The following is a 21,799-nucleotide window of genomic DNA, read 5'->3' as shown; positions in this document are numbered from 1 at the left end:
TTTATCAGGTAAAAAAATTATCTAATACGGAAAATTCTGATAATAAAAATTCAGTTCAATATAAATTCTACTTTTAATAAAATTCTTCGTCACTTTTATCGATTGAATAATTTAAAAATGTCTTTGAATTATTGAACGGTAGTTTTTTTTTTCTTTGACAATCGTCAATGACTAAATTTGATCATTTAGAGGAAGTAAAAGTCATAACAAGATTTACGTAGATGAACCTCCAAAAGGATCATTAACGTATTATTATATAGTCAAAATGTATGCTCCAGAATTGTTTTTATATAGAAATTCGACATTATTTATAAATTTTAATACAATGAGAAATTAGGACTAATAATTTTTTTTTAGGAAAACATTCATACGTCCCAAATTATTCATATTATGGAGGCGTTTTACTTTTTTTTCACATCAAATATATCTATATATTGATAGCATCACTGAATCACGAAGAATCGCTTCAATTACAATTATACACGCCGTACTTTCATTTAATTACGCAATTGTGCGAATATATTTTCAAAAATTCAAATAGAATATTCACACGCACAAATGTCTTGTATTCGTGCGTTTTAATGAAAAGTTTTCACACACACGTTACTTTGGTACTTATGTACTTAAACGTTGTTTTTTTTTTTAAATTTTAAATCAATGAATCTATTTTTTTCTTGAAAAAAAAAAAAAAATGCTTTACTATTGAAATGATCAATCAGTTTTCTTGTCAATTTCATTTTTCACCGTTTCACCAGTTTTTGCTGGTTCAATTGCTTTTTTCTCTTTCAATTCAGCGGCCATTTCACCTGAGAATCCAAATTCATTGACACGACTGAGATCAGTTTTATAGATCCAACGTTGATAAAGATATATACAAAAGACAATATCGTCACGGAAGCAGCCTAGCCTATAAAGTGTTGGCATTTTAATGACAAAGGCAAACACATCGTCAATGAATGTATTTAAGAATTTATATGACAACATTCGCCATGGAAGATGTGCGACACTCTTTAATTTATAGTTGATAAAAAGTTGTGGTGTCATCATTATAAAGCCAAATGTCAATAGAAATCCATAAAGCATACTCAATACCCAAGAGTACCAGCTCTTGTGTTCTAAATACATTAGAGAATAAATTGCATAACCACCAAGTAGTGGATAAAGTGCCCATGATAAATATCTAAAGGCAAGTCTATCATATTCTTTTGTCGATGATTCAACATATGATCCTTTATCTTGATACGATATTCGTGGGAAAATGCCAAATATTTTCGATTCACGATTCACTTTAATGTCGACAGTCTTATTAATTTTCCATATTTCAATACAAAGACCAATTGCACAGCTAATGCGAACAACTGTATTTGTTTCATTATCAAGAACATAAAGAAGAACTATCACAGATTGAAATACATTGAAAAATACACTTCTCACCGAAAGACCTTCCAAGGATTTTCGATTATTCCAAAATTCAATGTCTGCAAAAAAAAGAAAATTTAAAAAAATATTTAGAAAATGTAATTTAGAATTAAGATTTTTCGTACCATTTTTGAATGCAAGAAACTCAAAGATGCTGTGTAAAATTGACACTGCAAAAGTCAATGCCAAAAGATAGGGATTTGTTTCAAGAAGAGCTTCTTTTAACGTATCCTGATCACTATCTTCCTCTTCGGGATTGCCTGAAAAATTAATTTTTAATTAATAATAGAAAAATATTAATTATGTCAAGGCAATTTTATTGAAAATATTTTAAATTCTATGTTTTATACCTAAAATTGAAGATGTCCATTTATTTCTCATATTCTGAGCTGTATAGAGTTGCCATTTAAATAATGAAAGTGGTTGATACGTGAGACGTAATTCAAGTTCTTTTATCGAATCATTCAAAGGATGATAGTCCCTTTGCATATTCCAAAAATCATTGAAATAAACAACTGGCTTATAGACACTGCCACCAAGTGAAAATTCAATATCTGTGGGAAAAAAAATTTCTCATTATTTGAAATTGAAAAATTCTCTTTTTTTCTACATTTAGAAAATATTTCTTTTTATCTAAATTATTGAGACAAAAAATTCACAAATTTTTTAATTCTTAACGAAGCTGAAATACGCAACGTTTATGATAAACGATTTTTAAAAAAATAATTTTTTAAAAAAATTATTTTTTAAAAAAATTATTTTTTAAAATAAAAATTCTACAATTTTTCGCTTAAAAAATATTTCTTGTAGTTTTCATTAATCAACAAATTATAAAAAAAAATTTTTTTTGGCAAAAAATTATAGAATTTTTCATTTTTTAAAATTATTTCTTTAAAAATCGTTTATCATAAACGTTGCGTACTTCAGCTTCGTAATTCTTGATAAATTTAATTAATTAAAAAATAATTTTTTTTATTTACTATTACTAAAATTAAATCATAAAAGAAGAAAGAAAAAGTCACTCCGAGCCATGTTTGTTTGTTTTGAATTTATTTAACTCACATTCATTTAAAGGTGGAGGAACTTGACCCGGTACCCAGTTGGTTTGATCAACGACAAAATTAATAGTCGTATTTGGATGCCAGTGAGAAAGAATTTCTTGATTCATCAATTCGGCTTTCTGAAAAAATTTCGTTATTTTCAATAATTTTAAAAAAAGAATAAAAAATTAAACCTAAAAAATTTAAAACATGAGAAAAATTACATTTTTATATTTAATGAGACAAAATATTATTATTATATTATAATAATTATATTATATTATTATGTATTTCATCAAGAATTTTAAAATAAATGAATCACAAATGTTTTTGACAATTTTTGATTCCTTTATTTTTAAAAATTCTCGAAATATTTTTTCCGAATGTTTGTTAGAACTAATTAAAGTCTCGTAAATTGAAAATTCCGTCTTTTTAAAAAATTCTTTAAAATGACAATTCGAACAAGTGAAAATTTAATCAAATGAAGTTTTGGTAAATTAGAAATTATTATAATTAAAAATTCAGCTAAGCGGAAATTTTGTTAAATACAAATTTTTTGTACTCAAAATTCCTATTAATGAAAATATGAATAAATAAGAATTTTGTTTAATGTGAATTTAGTTTAATGAAAATAGTGTTGAGTAAATATTCGGATAAGTAAAAATTCAATTAAGGAACAATTTTGTGAAATTAAATTTTTTTTTTTATGAAAATTTTACTAAATATAAATGATGTTAAATAAAAATTCAATGAACTAGAATATCAGCTCAATAAAAGTTTGACTAAGTAGAAATTCTGTGAAATTAGAATTTAGTTACCATGAATAGGGGTAATTATACCCTCCTAGGGGCTATTATAATGTCGTTAGTTTTTTGATAAATAAATCTTTATATTCAATCATAACTTTCTTCATTTTTATCAAATGCAGGCCTCGGATCGACTTTAAGGCACAAAAAAAAGTCGTTTTAGACGATTCATATTTTAAAAAAAAGTCGAAAAAGTCGATTTTTTTATTTTAACAAAATTTAATTGGTTAATAAATATTTTATGTTAAATAACTAATGTTATTAGATATTAAATTCATTTTATTAATTCTGTAATGAGAATAATTCTATAAGAATATTATCAAGAAAATTTTTTTCGAATATTTCAGAATCGAACTCATTGTAAGACAAATTTTCAAAATTTTATTTAAGTAGGACAAAAAAATTCTTAAACTTCCATTTTTATAATTTTTTGAAGTTTGATTTAATTAATTAATTCGAATTAAAAATTTTGTCACAGTTTTTAATTTTGATGGTCAAGAAAATTTCAGGAAAAACCTAATCCAAGTTTTACATATTTTAAAATAAAATTTTTTTTTAAATAATAATTTTGGAAGAGTTAAAGTTGAAATTTTTAAGAATTAATTGAATTTCAAAAGATTTTGTTAATTTTCAAACAATAATTAAACTTTACTTTAATTTAAAATTTTTGATGATTTATGTAACTAAAAAAATGATTAGAAATTGCAGACAAAAATACAATAAGTTGAAAACTTTTTAAGTGAAAAATGGTTTCAGAATGTGGAGTTTTCGAAGAATTTTTATAAAAATCCTTCAAAATAATTATTGTATTTTAGGAGAGTTATAGGTAATTGAAATTATTAAATTTCAAAAATTTTTAGAAATAATTAAATTTTAGAAGCTTTTAAATTGAAATGTTTGAAAATAATTTACTTTCAAAAGATTGTGTTAAATGACAGACAATAATTATAATAAGATAAATTTCTAGAAATTTTTGTTGATGAAGAATTTATTAGAAATCACATTAAAAAAAATTAAATTCTAAAAGTTTTTAATTGAAAAATGCTTTCAGATAATTGAATTTTGGAAGAATATTATAAAAATCATTAAAAATAATTTAAATTTTTGCAAATAATTAAATTTCAAGTGATTTTGAATTAGGTAATAATTTTTGGTAATTTTATTTGCTAATTTGTTTTTTAAATTTAGGGTCAAACCATTATATTTCAACTAAAGTGGTCGCTGACTAATTTTTAAAAATTATAATACTTTGCAGGAATGATTTTGAAGTTATCAAGATCACGAAATGAAAAGAATTTTATTAAAAATTTAAATATTTATTGTAAAATATGAATTTAAAGTATATGAGGTGCTAAAAACTGTCAATTTTTTAGCCATTAGAAAATATGCAAAAAAACATAGAATTTACCATAAAAATAAAAAAAAATTATTGGAATTTACTAAGAATGAATAAATTTATCATTATCAATTGATATAATTATTTAAAGATGTGAAGTAATATATAAAATATGATTTCCAAGTGCACCTGTCAAATAACCTAATTTTGCGATTTTTATTCATTAATTATAAAAAATAGAAAACATTAAATTAAATAAAAACTTACCAAATATGAAGTTCTTGCCATAAACTTTTAGAATTTCTTTGCACTTTTCTTCTTTTCTATTCATAAGTATGAAAAATTTAAAAAATAAAATAGCTACTTTGTCTATTTTCACTATTTTTGAAAGTCAATAACTTTCTTGGAGAAAAATGAAAAAATATGGGGTTTCGAAAATTATTTAAATACACACTACATATACATTCACTGAAAATTTCGCATTGGTCCCGAAGCTATTTTCGAAGATAAAGTAAATTAAAAATTTCGTATTTTTTAGGCTATATGGACATGGATTTTAAATCAATGTGAAGGTGGTTCACTGGTGACGACAAACTTCACATTGAATTAATACCTTTAAAACCCATGTCAATATAGCCTAAAAAATACGAAATTTTTAATTTACTTTATCTTCGAAAATAGCTTCGGGACCAATGCGAAATTTTCAGTGAATGTATATGTAGTGTGTATTTAAATAATTTTCGAAACCCCATATTTTTTCATTTTTCTCCAAGAAAGTTATTGACTTTCAAAAATAGTGAAAATAGACAAAGTAGCTATTTTATTTTTTAAATTTTTCATACTTATGAATAGAAAAGAAGAAAAGTGCAAAGAAATTCTAAAAGTTTATGGCAAGAACTTCATATTTGGTAAGTTTTTATTTAATTTAATGTTTTCTATTTTTTATAATTAATGAATAAAAATCGCAAAATTAGGTTATTTGACAGGTGCACTTGGAAATCATATTTTATATATTACTTCACATCTTTAAATAATTATATCAATTGATAATGATAAATTTATTCATTCTTAGTAAATTCCAATAATTTTTTTTTATTTTTATGGTAAATTCTATGTTTTTTTTGCATATTTTCTAATGGCTAAAAAATTGACAGTTTTTAGCACCTCATATACTTTAAATTCATATTTTACAATAAATATTTAAATTTTTAATAAAATTCTTTTCATTTCGTGATCTTGATAACTTCAAAATCATTCCTGCAAAGTATTATAATTTTTAAAAATTAGTCAGCGACCACTTTAGTTGAAATATAATGGTTTGACCCTATAAATAATTATTAAATTTTTTAAAAATTTAATAATTAAAAAATAGTTTAAGATAATTGAATTTGTGAAGAATTTCGTTAAAATTATTAAAAATAATTAATTTAGTGAAGAATTTTAGTTAAAAATTTGTTAAATAATTGAAATAAAGAAGATCTGAATTTTATACTTAAAAAAAAAACGTATTTTGTAAAAAAAAGTCGAAAAAGTCGCATTTTATTAGACAAGTCGAAAAAGTCGTATTTTTGAAAAAAAAGTCATAAAAAGTCGTATAATCCGAGGCCTGCAAATAAACAAAATTTAAAAAATTTTAAAAATACATATATTCTTGTTTTTTATATAAATTTCAAAAAAAATGTTACGAGCAAAAAATAATTTTGAATGAAAATTTCCCATGGAATGTCCCAAATATATTTTAATTACATTTTTTTTTTCAAAAAGCAGAAAAAAATCGTGAATTCGTGTAAGAGATAAAAAAAAAAAAACCTTTAAATTTAATGTGAAAAATATTCATGCGTTCTTGAAATTCATAAAATGATGATTCTATTTCAAAAATTCACAACGCTTATAATCAACGATTAGAAAAAATAAATAATTTTTTATCTAAAAAAAGATTTTTTTTATAATCTCTTGATTAGAAAAGATTGCAAAAAATACCATGTGAGACCTCCCAGAAGTTGGCTTCGACGCTAAGCGCCGAAAATTGTTTTTCGCGAAATCAAAAATATCAAAACATTTGTTAAAAAGATTTTCGGTCCACACAATGCCCTGAGAAGTAATTTTTAAGGTATTCTTTGGATTGAAAAATTAAAAAAAAATAATTTGAAATTTTTGATTCTGCGAAAAATTATTTTCGGCGCTAAGCGTCGAAGCCAACTTCAGGGAGGTCATGTGAGATGAAAATTTATAAAAAAAAAAAAATTTTCTCTAAAATTTGTTGCGAATTTCAGTATCGTACAAAAATTTACCTTAATTTCATCTTCAGTTGCTGCAGTTTCACCCGTTAATAAATTATGTGTTTTTTGATATTTAACACGTTTAAATTTATTTAACATTTTAGATGCATGTGAAATCATATCCTTTCCAGCGTATCTTCCTTTACCCGCATTAGGATCAGGTGATTTGCCACTTTTTGTAACAAAAACATGAACATAAATTGAACCATTATTTAATAATTGTTTTGATGGAGCAAATTTATGAACATGAACTCTTGTTCCATCATTGTCTGGACCACTTGACCAATCGCCATAAATTAATCGTTTTTCCGTCCAAATATGTGCATTTGTATTTGAAAAATCGTCAAAATTTAACGATTCCGATAAATAAACATTCATGTCAAATATTGTTCCATTTTCAAAAAGATTTAATGAACTTAATTTAGGCATATTATTGCCACCTGCACTGCCTTGTTGAGTTTGAACATCAGTCTGCTGTGGTCGACGGAAGAATGAACTTATAAAATAAATTATAAGTGCACGAATTATAAGGGATTTGGTAATGGCAAAAAATGATTCCGACCATGTTGTTTGCTTTCGTCGTTGTTCCTCAGTTTCGGCGGTAGCAACCTTAAAAAAAAGAAGGTAATTAACAAAATTTTATTTTTCAATTCATAATTTACGCGATTCACTAATATTTTTTTATTAAGATCTATTAATTTTTTTTTAATATTAATCTTTTAAATTATTTTAGAATTTAGAATAAAAATAAATGTAATAATTTGTCAAGGTTACATATCGTAATAGTTAAAAAAAAAATGTTTATAAAAAAAATCAGAATTAAAATAATAATAATAATAGAATTTCATTCATTCGTTTACATTACTCATAATCACGTGTAATTTAATCAATTCAATTTAAAAACTTCCTACCAAAAAAAAAAATTATTAATTGAAATACCAAAATTTGATTACATTCCTAGGAAACGCCTTTTTATATAATGAAAATAGTGACAAAATTCAAATTTAATTGTATCATTTATTAAATGATAGAAATAAAATGTAAAATTTAAAAAACGCAATGAATGACAATTGGAAATGAAATTTCTTCAATGAAAATTAAAATAAAAGAAAAAGAAAATTTTTTACACTTACATTTCTTTCACCTTCGCTATTTTCGGCTGTGACAATTTCGCTATTTGTTGATTGACTCTCTCCTTCTTGGGGTAAATTTTCCTGAGGACTTTCACTATTTTCTTTTTCTGTTGATGACATTTTTGAATCTACACTTTTTTCCTCTTCGTTGAGGAAAATAGAGTTTATACACGACTAATACAAACCAGCAAAATCAGGTGAGTTCTCGGATATGACGACACGTATACGTGTGTATATAAGCACATAGGTTAGACAAAGAGAAAAGATTAAAGTTTTGTTCACATACTTGAAGGTTGCCAAAGTACAAAAAGATCAAGGATGGATTTTGCTTTTTTTTTTTTTTTGAAGTGAAACGCCTCAAATGTGGAAAACGAAAAGCGTTAGCCAATAAGAACGTTTGATCCAATGGAAATCATTCTAATAGAGAGTTTTTATTGGCTTAATGCTTTCGGTTTAACGCCACCATGAGACGGGCTCTTTAGTTTTGTTAGTTGACAAATTTTCCAAAAATTGACAAATCACAAATACAATTCAAGCTAGAAATTAGACAAAGATAGATGTATATCCTTATTTAACTCATAGAAAGAGAAAGAAATCGTATAAGATAGAAAATGATAGAAGATATATGGCTGTCATTTTCTTTCTTATCATTACGATGTCAGTGTGCCGAGGTCCAGTGGTATTGATGAGTTTACTCACTATATTTAGTACACTAGTTCGTGGCGGCTTAGGCATAAACACTTCGCCGCCATTATGTTGTAACGCCATAGTTTTTATTCAACAAAAAATTTTTCCAAAGAAACAATAAACATTTTTTGCATGTGGTGAAAATAGATTTTGAAAATATTGAAAAAAAATTTTTTTTCAACAATAAATTAAGTGTTGTGCATTTGTGGTGAGTCAAATTTTTTTCTATTTACAATATTAAAAATATTAATTATTGTGGGGTAATTCATTGCAATGCAAGTTCAACAGGGACGTAAGGTCAAGAGGCAAGAGGAGGGACGAAGCTTTCTTGTGTATATACATTTATAATTTCTGTTTGCTTATAAAAAAAAACTTTTGCATATGACAAAAAATAATATTTGACAAATATTGAATTTTATAAATGAGATTTCATTTTTTTTTTCACATTGGAAATTTGTGTCTTAGTTTTCATTGTCAACACACACTCACACACACACACACGTCAATACAAGAGTGTCTAATTTTCATTTTGCAAATCTATCATTATCGTGAAAAGTGATTCATTTGTTTCGATAATAAACGCGAATTTTGAATTTTCTTCATGCTTGAATGTTTTTTTAGAAGTATTTTGTAATTTTTAGCTACTTTTTAAAAAATTTTTAATGTCATTTATTATTATTGAATTGTATTTTTTTTACTTTGGAAATTAAATTGTTATTTTATTATTTTATTAATTTTTAAACAAAGTACTTATTTATTCTGTTATAGAGAATATTTCTCAGTGTTTTTCACTGCCTTACGAAGCCAAATTGAATTAAAAATGTTAAATCGATTAGATGACTTTCAAAACTGATGTAGTGTTTTTTATAAGTAAGTATTGTTTATTTTTAATTTATAAAATAAGTTAAAATTCTTTTCATAAATGTCTGAATATTAAATCTAATATAATTTATCAAAAGGACAATAAGTTGATAATTTTTTTTTTTATTTTTCTTTTTAATCGTCGACATTTCGTTAACTCAGGTTTGCCAACCTTATCAGGTTATATTAATTAATTAAAAAACAAAATATTTAATCTTTTATGGATATAGCAGTAGGATATAAACTATAAATAATCACAATTAAAATAATTTTAAGTTTTGTTTAAAAATGTAAAAAATTAATGTACTTTTTTAAAACTAAATTTACTTTAACGATGTTGGCAAACCTGTGGCAACGAAGAGTCGCTGATTGAAAAAAATTTGCGAGTTTCTTCCGTTTAACATTTTTGTGTTTTTTCATGTTTAAAAAAGAATTTTTGGTCAGAAACTTATTTAGTAAAAGTATGAACAATGTTATTTTTAATACTTTGAAGTATTGAAAGTTATATTTGCATAAAAATTACACATTTTTAAGGGTAAAAGAAACGATTATCACAATTTTAGGTTATGTAATAACTAAATTCCCTAAATTGTTTCCTTTTGTCAGAAAATTGTAATTTTTGTTCAAATAAATAACTTTTAATGGTGCAAAATTGACATTAAAAATTTAAAAAACAAATTAATTAAATTACAAATAAAATTGTTTATATTCGCACTGCAAAACTTAAAAAATGTAAATTATTTAATTGTTAATACAGAAAAAAAAAAAGTTTTCAAATTGTTTACCCGATTATTCTCTAAAAAGCAATGTAAAATATTAATTTTTTTTAAAAAAAATAATATCTATCTCTGTTACCTTCTTATAATAAATAAATATATAATAATTTTTACATTTTATTCTTTTTAAACTATTTACATTAAAAAAAAGGGAATAAAAAATTCTTCCACTTTTATTTTGAATATAAATTAAAAATTTATAAATTGAACATAGGATTTATTTATTTAGAAATATTTAGAAAAAATTTGAAGTTAATTCATTTACAAACTTTAATTATATTTTTTAATTTTATTCAATTAAAACTTAGATTTTTTAAAATTTAATTAATTTATCTACTTTTTTTTAATAAATTAAGTAATTTTCAAATAATTAAATATGCAATTTTATTATTGAGATACTTTTAAATATTTTTAAAATGATCGAAGTTTGTGAAAAATTGATTAAAATTTTTTAATTTAAATTTCTTTTTTTTTTTTTAAATCACATTTTTAGTTTATTAAAATTAAAATTAATAATTACAAAAAATTTTTAAATATTTAAAAAATTAAATTATTTACACAAAATTTATTATAATAAAAATATGAAAATAATTGAGATTATAAAATAATTACACTTAAAATTTTTTATAATTTCAGTATAAATTAATGTTAAAAATATTTAAATTGATAGGGTCAACCGGGGTAAATCCGAACGCTTTTAGTAAGTTTCAACAATAACATAAGTTTTTTCTTTAAAAAAAAAATACTTCCGGTATTCTGGTGCATGAAGTTGTTACTTTACTTCCATAGAACAATTTTATGGGGTAGAAAAAAATTTTGATAAATTACAATCGCAGGAAACTTAGCGTTCGTATTTACCTCGATACTTTGCAACTTTCCTAAAATATGGGGGTAAATACGAACGCCACTGTATTTCAGAAAAATCTTAGGGAAAATAAATTTAAAGTATTGCAATTGTTAAACTTATATAAAAACTCAAAAAAATACGATAATAAACCTATTATGTAATAATGCATCATATATAAATACAAAAATCAAACAGGTTAAAAATTAAAATGCATTACACAATTAAAACCTTCAATAACTTTATCAAATCATAACGGATTTTTGCAAAACTTGCTACAGAAAGTATTTTGGAGTGATTGAATGTAAATACAAAAATAAAAGTCAAATTTTTTAAATTCAAAATGGCGTACTTTCCTAAAACTTATTTTTAAAAATAATCAAATTTGCTAACCCTGAAACCCCCCGAGTAACAATTTTCGAGCGAATCCAATGAATTTTTTAATTCTCGTCCGCCATTTTGAATTTTGAAAAACTGACTTCAAATTGGTAATTAGCGACCCCAAAAACCGTAGAATACCAAATTTTATTAAGATCCTGAAAAACTTTTTTCAACAAACCATTTGGCAAAAAAATTGAAACACTCCTTCGAGAGAACAGAGATTAAGTTTCTGCTTATTAATTACTAACGAGGATACGTATAGAAAGAAAAACTTTTTTCTATGTACTTTTATAATGTTAAAATAATAGTGTAATCAAATAAAAACAATTTTGTGTGGCTTTGATGTAAAAAAAAATTATTAAAAATACCGTTCGGATTTACCCCAGTTTTCCAATTTTCTTGGGTAAATACGAACGGTCTGATATTATTAATAAAATTTTACAGAAGGCAAAAATCAAATATAGTTTCTGTTCTAGTATTCATAACAAACAATTATAAATAATAAAATGAATTTTTAGCTTCTTTTTCTTGAAATACGAGACAAAATACTGAAAGAGTGTCATCTTTGATTTTCAATCTTTTTTGCAATACTTGTTATCTTTGTTTATGCTGTTGCTAATTAACAAACAAAAAATGGGATAATACTTAGAATCTCTTCAAGAGGATCTGAGGTAAAAATTCTCATATCGAACTTATTTTTAAAAATTTTAATTAAGCTGAAATAATTAGCGTTCGGATTTACCCCCCGTTCGGATTTACCCCGACTGACCCTAAATAATAATTTTAATTTATAATATGTGTACTTAAATAATTAAATTTTATTGATAGTTAATATAGTGTAAATTATTTTAAAAAATTTGGAAAAATTTTTAAATTTAAAAAAAATTAAACTTTTTAAAAATATTTCAAATTTAAAAGAATAATATATAAATATTGCTTATGTTCAGTTTATAATTCTGGGTGTAAAACGGTCAGGGATTTTCAATAATTTTCTGAAATTTCTGTTCAATTAATTAAAATAACTTGTATTTAGGAAATTTTTAAAATTTTCCTTTTTTTATAAACTGGACCAAATTTCTCAATTTTCTCGCAAATTCGCATTTTATTTTGGGAATATCTTTAATTCTCCATATTTTTTTTTCTTCAACACTAAATTTTTTCTTTTCGTTTTTTAAAACGAATTTTGCCTTTTAAATTGCTTATTCTTTTAGAATTCCTAAAATTTATTACACATTTACTTTTACAAATTGCGTAAAAATATCCAATTTTTTCTACAAATTTTTATTTTGATTTGAGAATTTTTCAAATTCTCTATTTTTCTTTTCTTCAACATTGCAATTTTCTTAAATTTTTTTTTCTTCACTTTCTAAAATTAAAGTAATGTTTTTAAAATTATTTTTCAATTTTTTCCTTCAAATTCAAAAAACCCTTTTTTTTGAAAATCAAAAATATTTTTCACTTTTTCTTAAAATAGGCATTTTTTAACAATTTAAAAAAATTTTTAAGTTTAAAATGTACATGTAATTATTTAATTTATGTTCAAAAATCCATTTTTTTGACATTATTTGTACAAAATAAAAATTCAAAAAATATTTTATCTTTTACATGAACAATTTTGTCAAATTTATTAAAAGATTGTAAAATTTTCAGTGTAGCTATCAGTGTCGAAGAAATTTTGCACATCTACTTTTAAAACAAGTGACAAATTTAATTTCGTGGAGAGAGAGAGAAAAAAAAACAAAAATGGACGACGAGGAAGGATCATCGAGTTCAGGACCAATGTCCTCTTTAAATAGTTTATTTTCCTTCACAAGTCCCGCAGTAAAGAAATTACTTGGTTGGAAACAAGGTGACGAGGAGGAGAAATGGGCTGAGAAAGCTGTTGATTCACTAGTGAAAAAATTAAAAAAACGAAAAGGTGCAATCGAAGAACTTGAACGCGCATTAAGTTGTCCTGGAACACCAAGTAAATGTGTGACAATACCACGAAGTTTAGATGGTCGATTACAAGTTTCACATCGCAAGGGTTTACCACATGTGATTTATTGTCGTGTTTGGCGATGGCCCGATCTTCAATCGCATCACGAATTAAAACCCCTTGAACTATGTCAATATCCATTTTCGGCGAAACAAAAAGAAGTTTGCATAAATCCTTATCATTATAAACGTGTCGAGAGTCCAGTATTGCCACCAGTTTTAGTGCCAAGACATTCTGAATTTGCACCTGGACATTCGCTTCTACCATTTCAACAACTTCCCGAGCCAACAATGCCACACAATGTGACTTATTCGACAAGTGGATTTAATGCTGGCAATACAAATGTAAATCCAACATCGCCAATATCGTCGGTGAGCTCAGTTCCAAGTCCAGCAAGTTCGAGTAATCCACAAAGTCCCTATGGAACTAATGGCTTACCTGAAACACCACCGCCTGCCTATTCACCACCTGAAGATGGTTCACAACATGGACAATCACCACCACCTGATCCAGCGGCAATGGACACTGGTAATTCACCTGCAGTTGCACCTGTTTGCTATCAGGAACAACCATATTGGGCATCAATTGCTTATTATGAATTGAATTGTCGTGTTGGTGAAATATTTCATTGTCAAAGTCATTCGGTGATTGTCGATGGTTTCACTAATCCCAGCAATAATTCCGATAGATTTTGCCTTGGACAATTGTCAAATGTCAATAGAAATTCAACAATTGAAAATACAAGGAGACACATTGGTAAAGGTGTGCATTTATATTATGTTGGCGGTGAAGTTTATGCTGAATGCCTCTCGGATTCGGCTATTTTTGTACAATCAAGAAATTGCAATCATTTCCATGGATTTCATCCGAGTACAGTGTGCAAAATTCCACCGGGATGTTCACTTAAGATTTTTAATAATCAAGAATTTGCATCACTTCTTTCGCAGAGTGTCAATCATGGATTTGAAGCTGTTTATGAATTGACGAAAATGTGTACAATAAGGTAATTGAGATTTTATTTATTTATAAATGGAGCCAACGGGATTTAAAAAAAAATATCGTTGACTACTATTTTTTTAATTGGGTCATTATTTCATCTAAAGTCGATGCAACATAAAAAAATGATAATTCGTGAAAATGATATTTAATATCCGTACAATTCATTTTTGTCAATTTCATAAAATTTTATCTATTTCCCACACTGAAAAAATTTTGGTGCAGCAACTGCCCCAAACAATAAATTTCTATATTCAGTTAATTTCACCAGGGTGTCTAACGGTCAGGGCAGTCAGGAAATTTAAATGGTCAGGCAAAAGTCAGGGAATTTCTTTAATTTTCTGGAATTTTTTATAAATAAATTAAAGTAACTATTAGTTTCAAAATTTTTTTTACTTTTTTCCGAAAGCAAATGCAAATTAAAAAGTTGGCCTTCACACTCAATTATTAAGCATGTGATATAGCTTATATTCATTAAGTAAATAATTATTTACTACTTGTTATTGAATTTAATTAATGATTTTTTAAACTTGGATAACAATTAATTAAATTTTTTTCAGTGAAATATTTGGTTTTTTATTTATTTATTTATTTAAAGTTATACACGGGCATGAGAAGCCCTTTACATAAAAATGCAAAAATATAAATGTATATACATAATTGGACCAAAGGCGTCCAAAATCAAAAACAAAAGAAAAACTTTTAAGCAATGAACGACCTGGTATTATTAGAACGATTTTTAAAAAGAGTTGTGCGCAAGGATGTAATAAATCCTCTCAAACTAACGCCAAAGAGATCAAGATTCTCGCTATACAGATTGGCTTCGCGACATAGTCGATTAATGACAGAGTTTTTACCATAATTAGTTCTATGATGTTGAATATAAAATAAGGAGGAATTTCTTAATTGTCTAGTTGGCGAACAGAAATTTATCATTGACAGTATCGCCGGACAATTTGTGACACCATTGATAATTTTAAACAAAAAAAGTAAGTCGTTATAACAAAATCTGGTCTCAATTTTAGGAATATTAAATCGCGAACGTAATTCATCATAATTATGAGAGAAAAAATCATAACCAACACCGAGTTGTCTGGCCAAGAAGCGCAAGAAACGATTCTGTACCCTTTCCAATCTAATGATGTGAACAAAGTAGTGGGGAAACCAAATAACGGAGGCAAATTCAAGGATAGATTTTACAAATGAAAAGTAAAGTATTTTTAAGGAAATTAAACTTTTAAAATCAGAAGCACTCCGCATAATAAAACCCAAAGACCTTAGAGCCTTATTCACTGTAAAAGATACATGTTCAGTATTTTTTAATATAAATAAAAATTATTTGATATACAATTTTATTTTATCAGTTCAACTTCAAATAAAGTAAATTATTCATTAATACGAATAATTTATTATTTAATGCTAATACCCACATTTAACTTATACAATTTTTTACGGCGTCGAATCTTAAATTTTCGAATTTCTATTTAGCAAAATTGTATAAAGTGGATTTTATATTATGCAAAATTTTCAATTTACATTTAACTAAAATTAATATAATTTCAATTTAACAGGCCTCGGATTATACTTACGACTTTTTCGACTATTTCCGACTTTTTTTCAAAAAATACGACTTTTTTCGACTTATTTTAATAAAATGCAACTATTTACACTTTTTTTTTTACATTTTTTAAACAAATTTTTAAATAAAAAATATTTTTTTAGTATAAAATGCAGATCTTCTTCAGATCTTCTTTATTTCAATTATTAAATTTTTAACTAAAATTCTTCACTAAATTAATTATTTTCAATAATTTTAATGAAATTCATCACAAATTCAATTATTTCAAATTATTTTTCAATTAAAATTTTTATGAAATTTAACAATTGTTTATAATTTAAAAAAAATATCAAATAAAATTATCAAAAAATTTTAATTTAAAATCATAAATCAATTCAAAATCAAATAAAATTCAATTATTTTCAAAATTTTCAATTCAAAATCTTTTAAAATTCAACTATTTTCTAAATTTTCAATTTAAAATCTTTAAAAATTCAATTATTTTCTAAATTTTTAATTTAATATCAAATAAAATTCAATTATTACCCAAAATTTCAATTCAAAATCAATTAAAATTCAATAATTATCAAAAATTTAAATTAAAAATTAATTATTATCAAAATTTTTAATCAAAAATCAACTTAAATTAAATTATTATCCAAAATTTCAATTAAAATTCAATTATTTCCCAAAATTTCAATTCAAAATCAAAGAAAATTAAATTATTTTCAAAATTTTCAATTCAAAATCAACTAAAATTTTATTATTTTCCAAATTTTCAATTTCAAATCAAAGAAAATTGAATTATTTTCAAAATTTTCAATTCAAAATCAACTAAAATTCAATTTTTCTCAAAAATTTTAATGCAAAATTAATTATTATCAAAATTTTCAATCAAACATCAACTAAAATTGAATTATTATCCAAAATTTTAATTATAATTCAATTATTTTCAAAAATTTGAATTTAAAAACTTCTAAAATTTAATTATTTCTAAAATTTTTCTTCGAAAATTTTTTAAAATTTAACAATTTCAATTATAACTCTAAGGAAATTTAATTTTTTTAAACTATTTTTATAATATTCTTTGAAAATTCAACTATCTGAAACCATTTTTCAATTAAAAATGGTTTTCAAATTATTGTATTTTTGTCCGCAATTTCTAATAAATTTTTTAATGAAATCATCAAAAATTGTTAATTAAAAATCACTTAAACTTCAATTAATTTTAAAATTCTCAATTGTAAATCTTTGAAAATTCAATTATATTTAAAAAATGTTATCTGAAATTATTTGATAAATTATTTTTAGTTTTATAAAATTTTATTATTTTTTGAAAATTAACAAAATCTTTTAAAATTCAATTATTTCTAAAAATTTCAACTTTAAACCCTTCCAAAAGTATTATTACTTATTTTAAAAAAAAAAAATTTTTTTTAAATCTGTAAAATATTTTTGTTAAAATAAAAAAAAAATCGACTTTTTCCACTTTTTTTGGAATATCTAAAATATTATTGTGAATTATGAAAATTAAAAAAAAAATTTTTTTGAACATTTTAGAAATTTTATATTTTGAAAATATTAAAATTTTTAAAAATCTATGCGATTGATTGTTTAGAATCATGAAAAAAGCCTGCAAAAAATATTAATTTTTGAAATTTTAAAGCCTCAAAATATATGTGAAATATTATTGAAGTTTTTAAAATTATAATTTGAAAGTATTTTAAATGTGTCGAAGTGATTTTGGGATTTTATTACTTTTATACCTGCATCCCGTGCTTTATATATTTACAATAAAGTACAAAGGGCTCTTTAAATTAAAGGTCAGAACAATTTGGTGTGGGAAATCCCAAAGATATAATTAAATCAGTTGCAATTTGTGTATTAACCTGTTTAGACGTGCTCAACGTGAGTGTAAATTTTATAATTTGAATAATTTACAAAAAAAATTTATTTTTTTAATTTTAATAGTTTTTAAAAGAAAAATTTGGCTTCGTTAAACATACATATTTTTCTTGTTCCGGGAGTGTTCGAAATTCTTAAAATCGCGATCGCGTTTAGAAAAAGTATTTTATTTTTTAATTAAAAAACGTGATGGTTCCGGAGTCTGAAAGTTTTCAAATCGTGTGTGTTTCCGATACACCTGGTCGTTCGAAATATATATTATGATACATCGATTGCAGGCTAAGGTTAGTTTTTTAAAAACAATAATTACATGCAATTGTTTTTTTACTAAATAATTTAAAAATATTACACAAATTTTTTTTTACCCAAAGGTTATTTATTTATTTATTATATATTTTGCAAATAATCAAAAATTTTCTTTATATCGATTAATTTTTTTAAAAAATGATTTGATTTAAATGAATCATGGCTTATTTTCTTAAGAAAATAATTCTTAACATTTATTTAAAAATCCCTGTAGTGAAGATGTTAAGAATTATTTTCTGAAGAAAATAAGCCATAATTCATTTAAATCAGATAATTTTTAAAAAATGTAAAAGAAGCTACATTAAAATTTTTCATCATTTGCAAAATATGTAAATAAATAATTTTTGTAAGTTTTAAATCTTTTTCTTAAAACTTAGTATGTATTTTTTCTTCCGGCGGATATTATTAATATTTTAAAGGTTAAATAAATATTTTTTTGGGAATTTTTTAAAATATGATAAGTCTTGGATCGACTTTAAAGAGCAAGAGAAATCGTAAAAATCGATTTTTTATTTTTAATAAATTTAATTAGTTCAGAAATATTTTATTATCAGGTCTGAGGTCAATGGTAGAAAAATTGTTGAGTACAATGTTAATAAAAGTTTTGAGTAAGAGAAGTTTTTAAGACTTGAACTCACACTTTTAAAAATATTATAGAATATAACAAATTTATTTCAATGAGATCTACAAAATTCCAATTTTAAAAATTTTCAGATCGAAAATTTACATTTACATATTTCAAATTTTTTGAAAAAATTCTCCTCTCTTTATTTAGGAGTTTGAAATTTACCAAAGAAAAGAAGTTAATTTTTTTTTTTATTTTAAACAAGTTCTTTAGAACAAATTTAATATTTTTTCATTGATTGACAATAATTTAAAAACTATTGAAAAATATTCACTTTCATTGAAATGTTTTTTGATGTTTTAAACCAAAACGTGCACTATTTTTAAAAATATATTTTTTAAATCGTTTCATTTTTGTTATACTTAATAAGAATTGAATAACATTAAAATTTTATTCTATATAGAAAAATATTAAAATGTAAACTAACAAAATGAAAGGTAATTTTTGAAATTTTATTTTGTTTAAAGTTTATTTAATAAATATAATTATTTTCAATTGTTGCAGAATGTCATTTGTAAAAGGCTGGGGTGCCGAATATCATCGACAGGACGTAACTTCGACTCCTTGTTGGATTGAAGCTCACTTGCATGGACCATTACAATGGCTTGACAAAGTTCTCACCCAAATGGGATCACCTCACAATGCCATAAGTTCCATGTCGTAAAAACATAATTGCAAGAGACAACATAAACGTGAGAGAAAAATAAAATTTATTTCCTTAAATTTTTTGCAAATCATATTTGAGATTTTTCTCTTTCTGATCAATATAATGACAAAAAGATGAATCTATACATAAAACTCAAATTTCAAAAAGAAAATAAAATCTCAAATATAGAGTTATAATAATAATAATAATTTAATCGAATAATCGATGATGAAGATATTATTATTATTAAGTGAAAAAAAAAATGTTTTAAAGCAATTTTGCCTCAAAAAATAAAATGTATAGGTATAGATTATTCTATTATATATATATATATGTTCCATATATATAAGAAAACAAAAAAAGATTGTAATGAGTATTGATGATAGATTTTTTGACAAAAAAACGAAAATTAGTTATATACTTTTCTCAAAATGTACAAACATGATGAAGTATATATATATTATATGAAAATTTATAGTGCTGTTTTTAAATGTCTTATTAGCTAAATAAATCAAAAGAAAAAACTTCAATGAAAGACATAGAAGTTATATATAGGTATATATATATAAAAAAAAGTAAATTAGCTATGAATAGAATAATTTAGGTATATTAGTAGATAGGAATAGAAAAAAAATTTGGAATAAAATAAAATTGGCCACAATTAATAGAAAAAAAAATATTTTTTTTAAAATATTGAAAATTCCTACCAGAGCAAATTTTTGCTTACAATGATACGTTTTCGATATAAGAATTTTATCGAAAAAAGTACAATATTGTGATTTCTCTTGATGGATCTGCTCTTGTCAATTTTTATTACGAGCAATTTTAGAATATAAAATTATGCAAAGAAAAAAAAAGGGAATTTTTAAGAGAAAACATGTGATTATTCTCCAAATTCTACTTTTCTTTTACGTAAAAAAAAAAAATTAAAAATTTACAAATACTGAATTGAAAATATTTTAATATTTGTTCTAAAATTCAGTGAAAAAAATAAAAAATATTTTCTATAGAAAAATATTTGAAATTTAATTTTATTATTAAAATCGTAGAATTTGGAAGTATCATCAAAACAATCTCATTATGATAATTGGCCTGAAATATTATAGAAAAAGTTTGCCTATTTCTTCACGTTGGCCAAACATTAAAACAATCAAATAGCCTTTTTTTTTAAAAAAAAGAAGCCTTAATTAGAGGCTTGAGAATATTGCCTAAAATAATTTGTAAATGTTTTTTTTTACAAAGTTTTAGCTATTTATCGTGGTATATTTTATGAAGATGAAACTATTTTATTCTATTGTACAATATATTGAAGATTAATCTCTTGAAAGTGCAACGCAAACTTTTCAAAGTTGATCTCATGATTATGTATAATAATAGTGCCTATTATGTAAGATTTAAATATATTCTAAAGGTTCAAAATGATTCCTCGTGTCTTGTTTTCAAGCAGATTTTTTATTCGACTGTTTCTTTTAGAGACAAAACATTGTCAATGATAATAATAATAATAATAATAATTTTCCGTCAAAGAATTTTCTTTTTCTTATGAAATTTTAATTATGAGGCTGACAAAATGACGCAACTGTGATGGAAAGTTTTATTATACACAAATTTTATTTCTATAAATATTATATGAGAACCATCTTTTTTATCTGCTTTTTTTATTAACAGGCTTCAATTTTTTTTTTAATGAAAACAGAACTTTTTTTTAAATAAAGCAAAGTCATTAATAAATCATTTTTTATAAGATTTTTTGAAATCAAGACTCTTTTTTAGTGTTTTAAAGGCCTTTTGCGACAATACAAATATACAGATTATATATATATGAAAGTAGCCGAATTTCGGCAATGAAAAAAGAACCTTGCAATTTTTTTTTTTATGAAAAGGGAACAAAATGCAACAAGTGATAATATTGTAATTATTTGAAGCGTTTCACTGAAAATTCACTTCAATTTATTCGCGTGTCTTAGAAAAGTAGCAAAACTTTCCACATTTTTCAATATTGTTATTTCATATAAATAAGCACTTTAATAAGATTTTTTTTTTCAAAGACCTAGAAATATTATTGTTTTTAAAAAATTATGAGTTTTGAATTTTCTACTGTTTCGAAATTCATATAGGGTCTTATTTTCCTTTAATTGAAGTTCATAAAGTAAAATTTATAGTGTACCGAATTTTCATAAAGAAAAATAATTAGTATTAAAAAGAATTTTTATCTAATGGAAT

At 23.8% G+C, this 21,799-nt stretch overlaps 3 protein-coding genes across 4 annotated transcripts in view; 1 reads left to right on the top strand and 2 right to left on the bottom strand.

Annotated features, from left to right (window-relative positions):
- Positions 1 to 268: 268 nt before the first annotated feature.
- On the bottom strand, positions 269 to 8,243 carry LOC127278048 (putative lipid scramblase CLPTM1). Its single transcript, XM_051299556.1, has 6 exons — positions 8,014 to 8,243; positions 6,893 to 7,489; positions 2,482 to 2,599; positions 1,770 to 1,973; positions 1,545 to 1,679; positions 269 to 1,478 (listed from the first exon to the last, which is right to left on the bottom strand). Exons 1-6 carry the CDS (start codon positions 8,131 to 8,133, stop codon positions 712 to 714), a joined length of 1,941 nt encoding a protein of 646 aa, XP_051155513.1. The 5' UTR covers positions 8,134 to 8,243; the 3' UTR covers positions 269 to 711.
- Positions 2,334 to 21,799, bottom strand: part of LOC127278052 (arrestin domain-containing protein 1-like) — a 562,072-nt gene continuing 542,606 nt past the window's right edge. Inside the window, exon 8 of the mRNA XM_051299562.1 lies at positions 2,334 to 2,352. The gene's annotated coding sequence lies outside the window, so the exon portion shown is untranslated. The remainder of the gene's footprint in view (positions 2,353 to 21,799) is intronic.
- LOC127278050 (protein mothers against dpp) lies at positions 8,744 to 19,895 on the top strand. 2 transcript variants are annotated; one of them, XM_051299558.1, is made up of 4 exons: positions 8,744 to 8,908; positions 9,469 to 9,570; positions 13,213 to 14,543; positions 19,435 to 19,895. In XM_051299558.1, the coding sequence occupies exons 3-4, from the start codon at positions 13,306 to 13,308 to the stop codon at positions 19,592 to 19,594; spliced, it is 1,398 nt and encodes a 465-aa protein (XP_051155515.1). In that variant the 5' UTR covers positions 8,744 to 8,908; positions 9,469 to 9,570; positions 13,213 to 13,305; the 3' UTR covers positions 19,595 to 19,895. The 2 variants fall into 2 exon arrangements, with proteins under 2 accessions (XP_051155515.1, XP_051155516.1); XM_051299559.1 differs by lacking the exon at positions 8,744 to 8,908 and adding an exon at positions 9,014 to 9,032.

Source organism: Leptopilina boulardi, unplaced genomic scaffold (genome assembly GCF_019393585.1).
Source record: "Leptopilina boulardi isolate dan_hultmark-lab unplaced genomic scaffold, ZJU_Lbou_2.1 LbouV2_194, whole genome shotgun sequence".
NCBI lineage: Eukaryota > Metazoa > Arthropoda > Insecta > Hymenoptera > Figitidae > Leptopilina > Leptopilina boulardi.
This window is presented reverse-complemented; position numbering and strand designations above follow the sequence as displayed.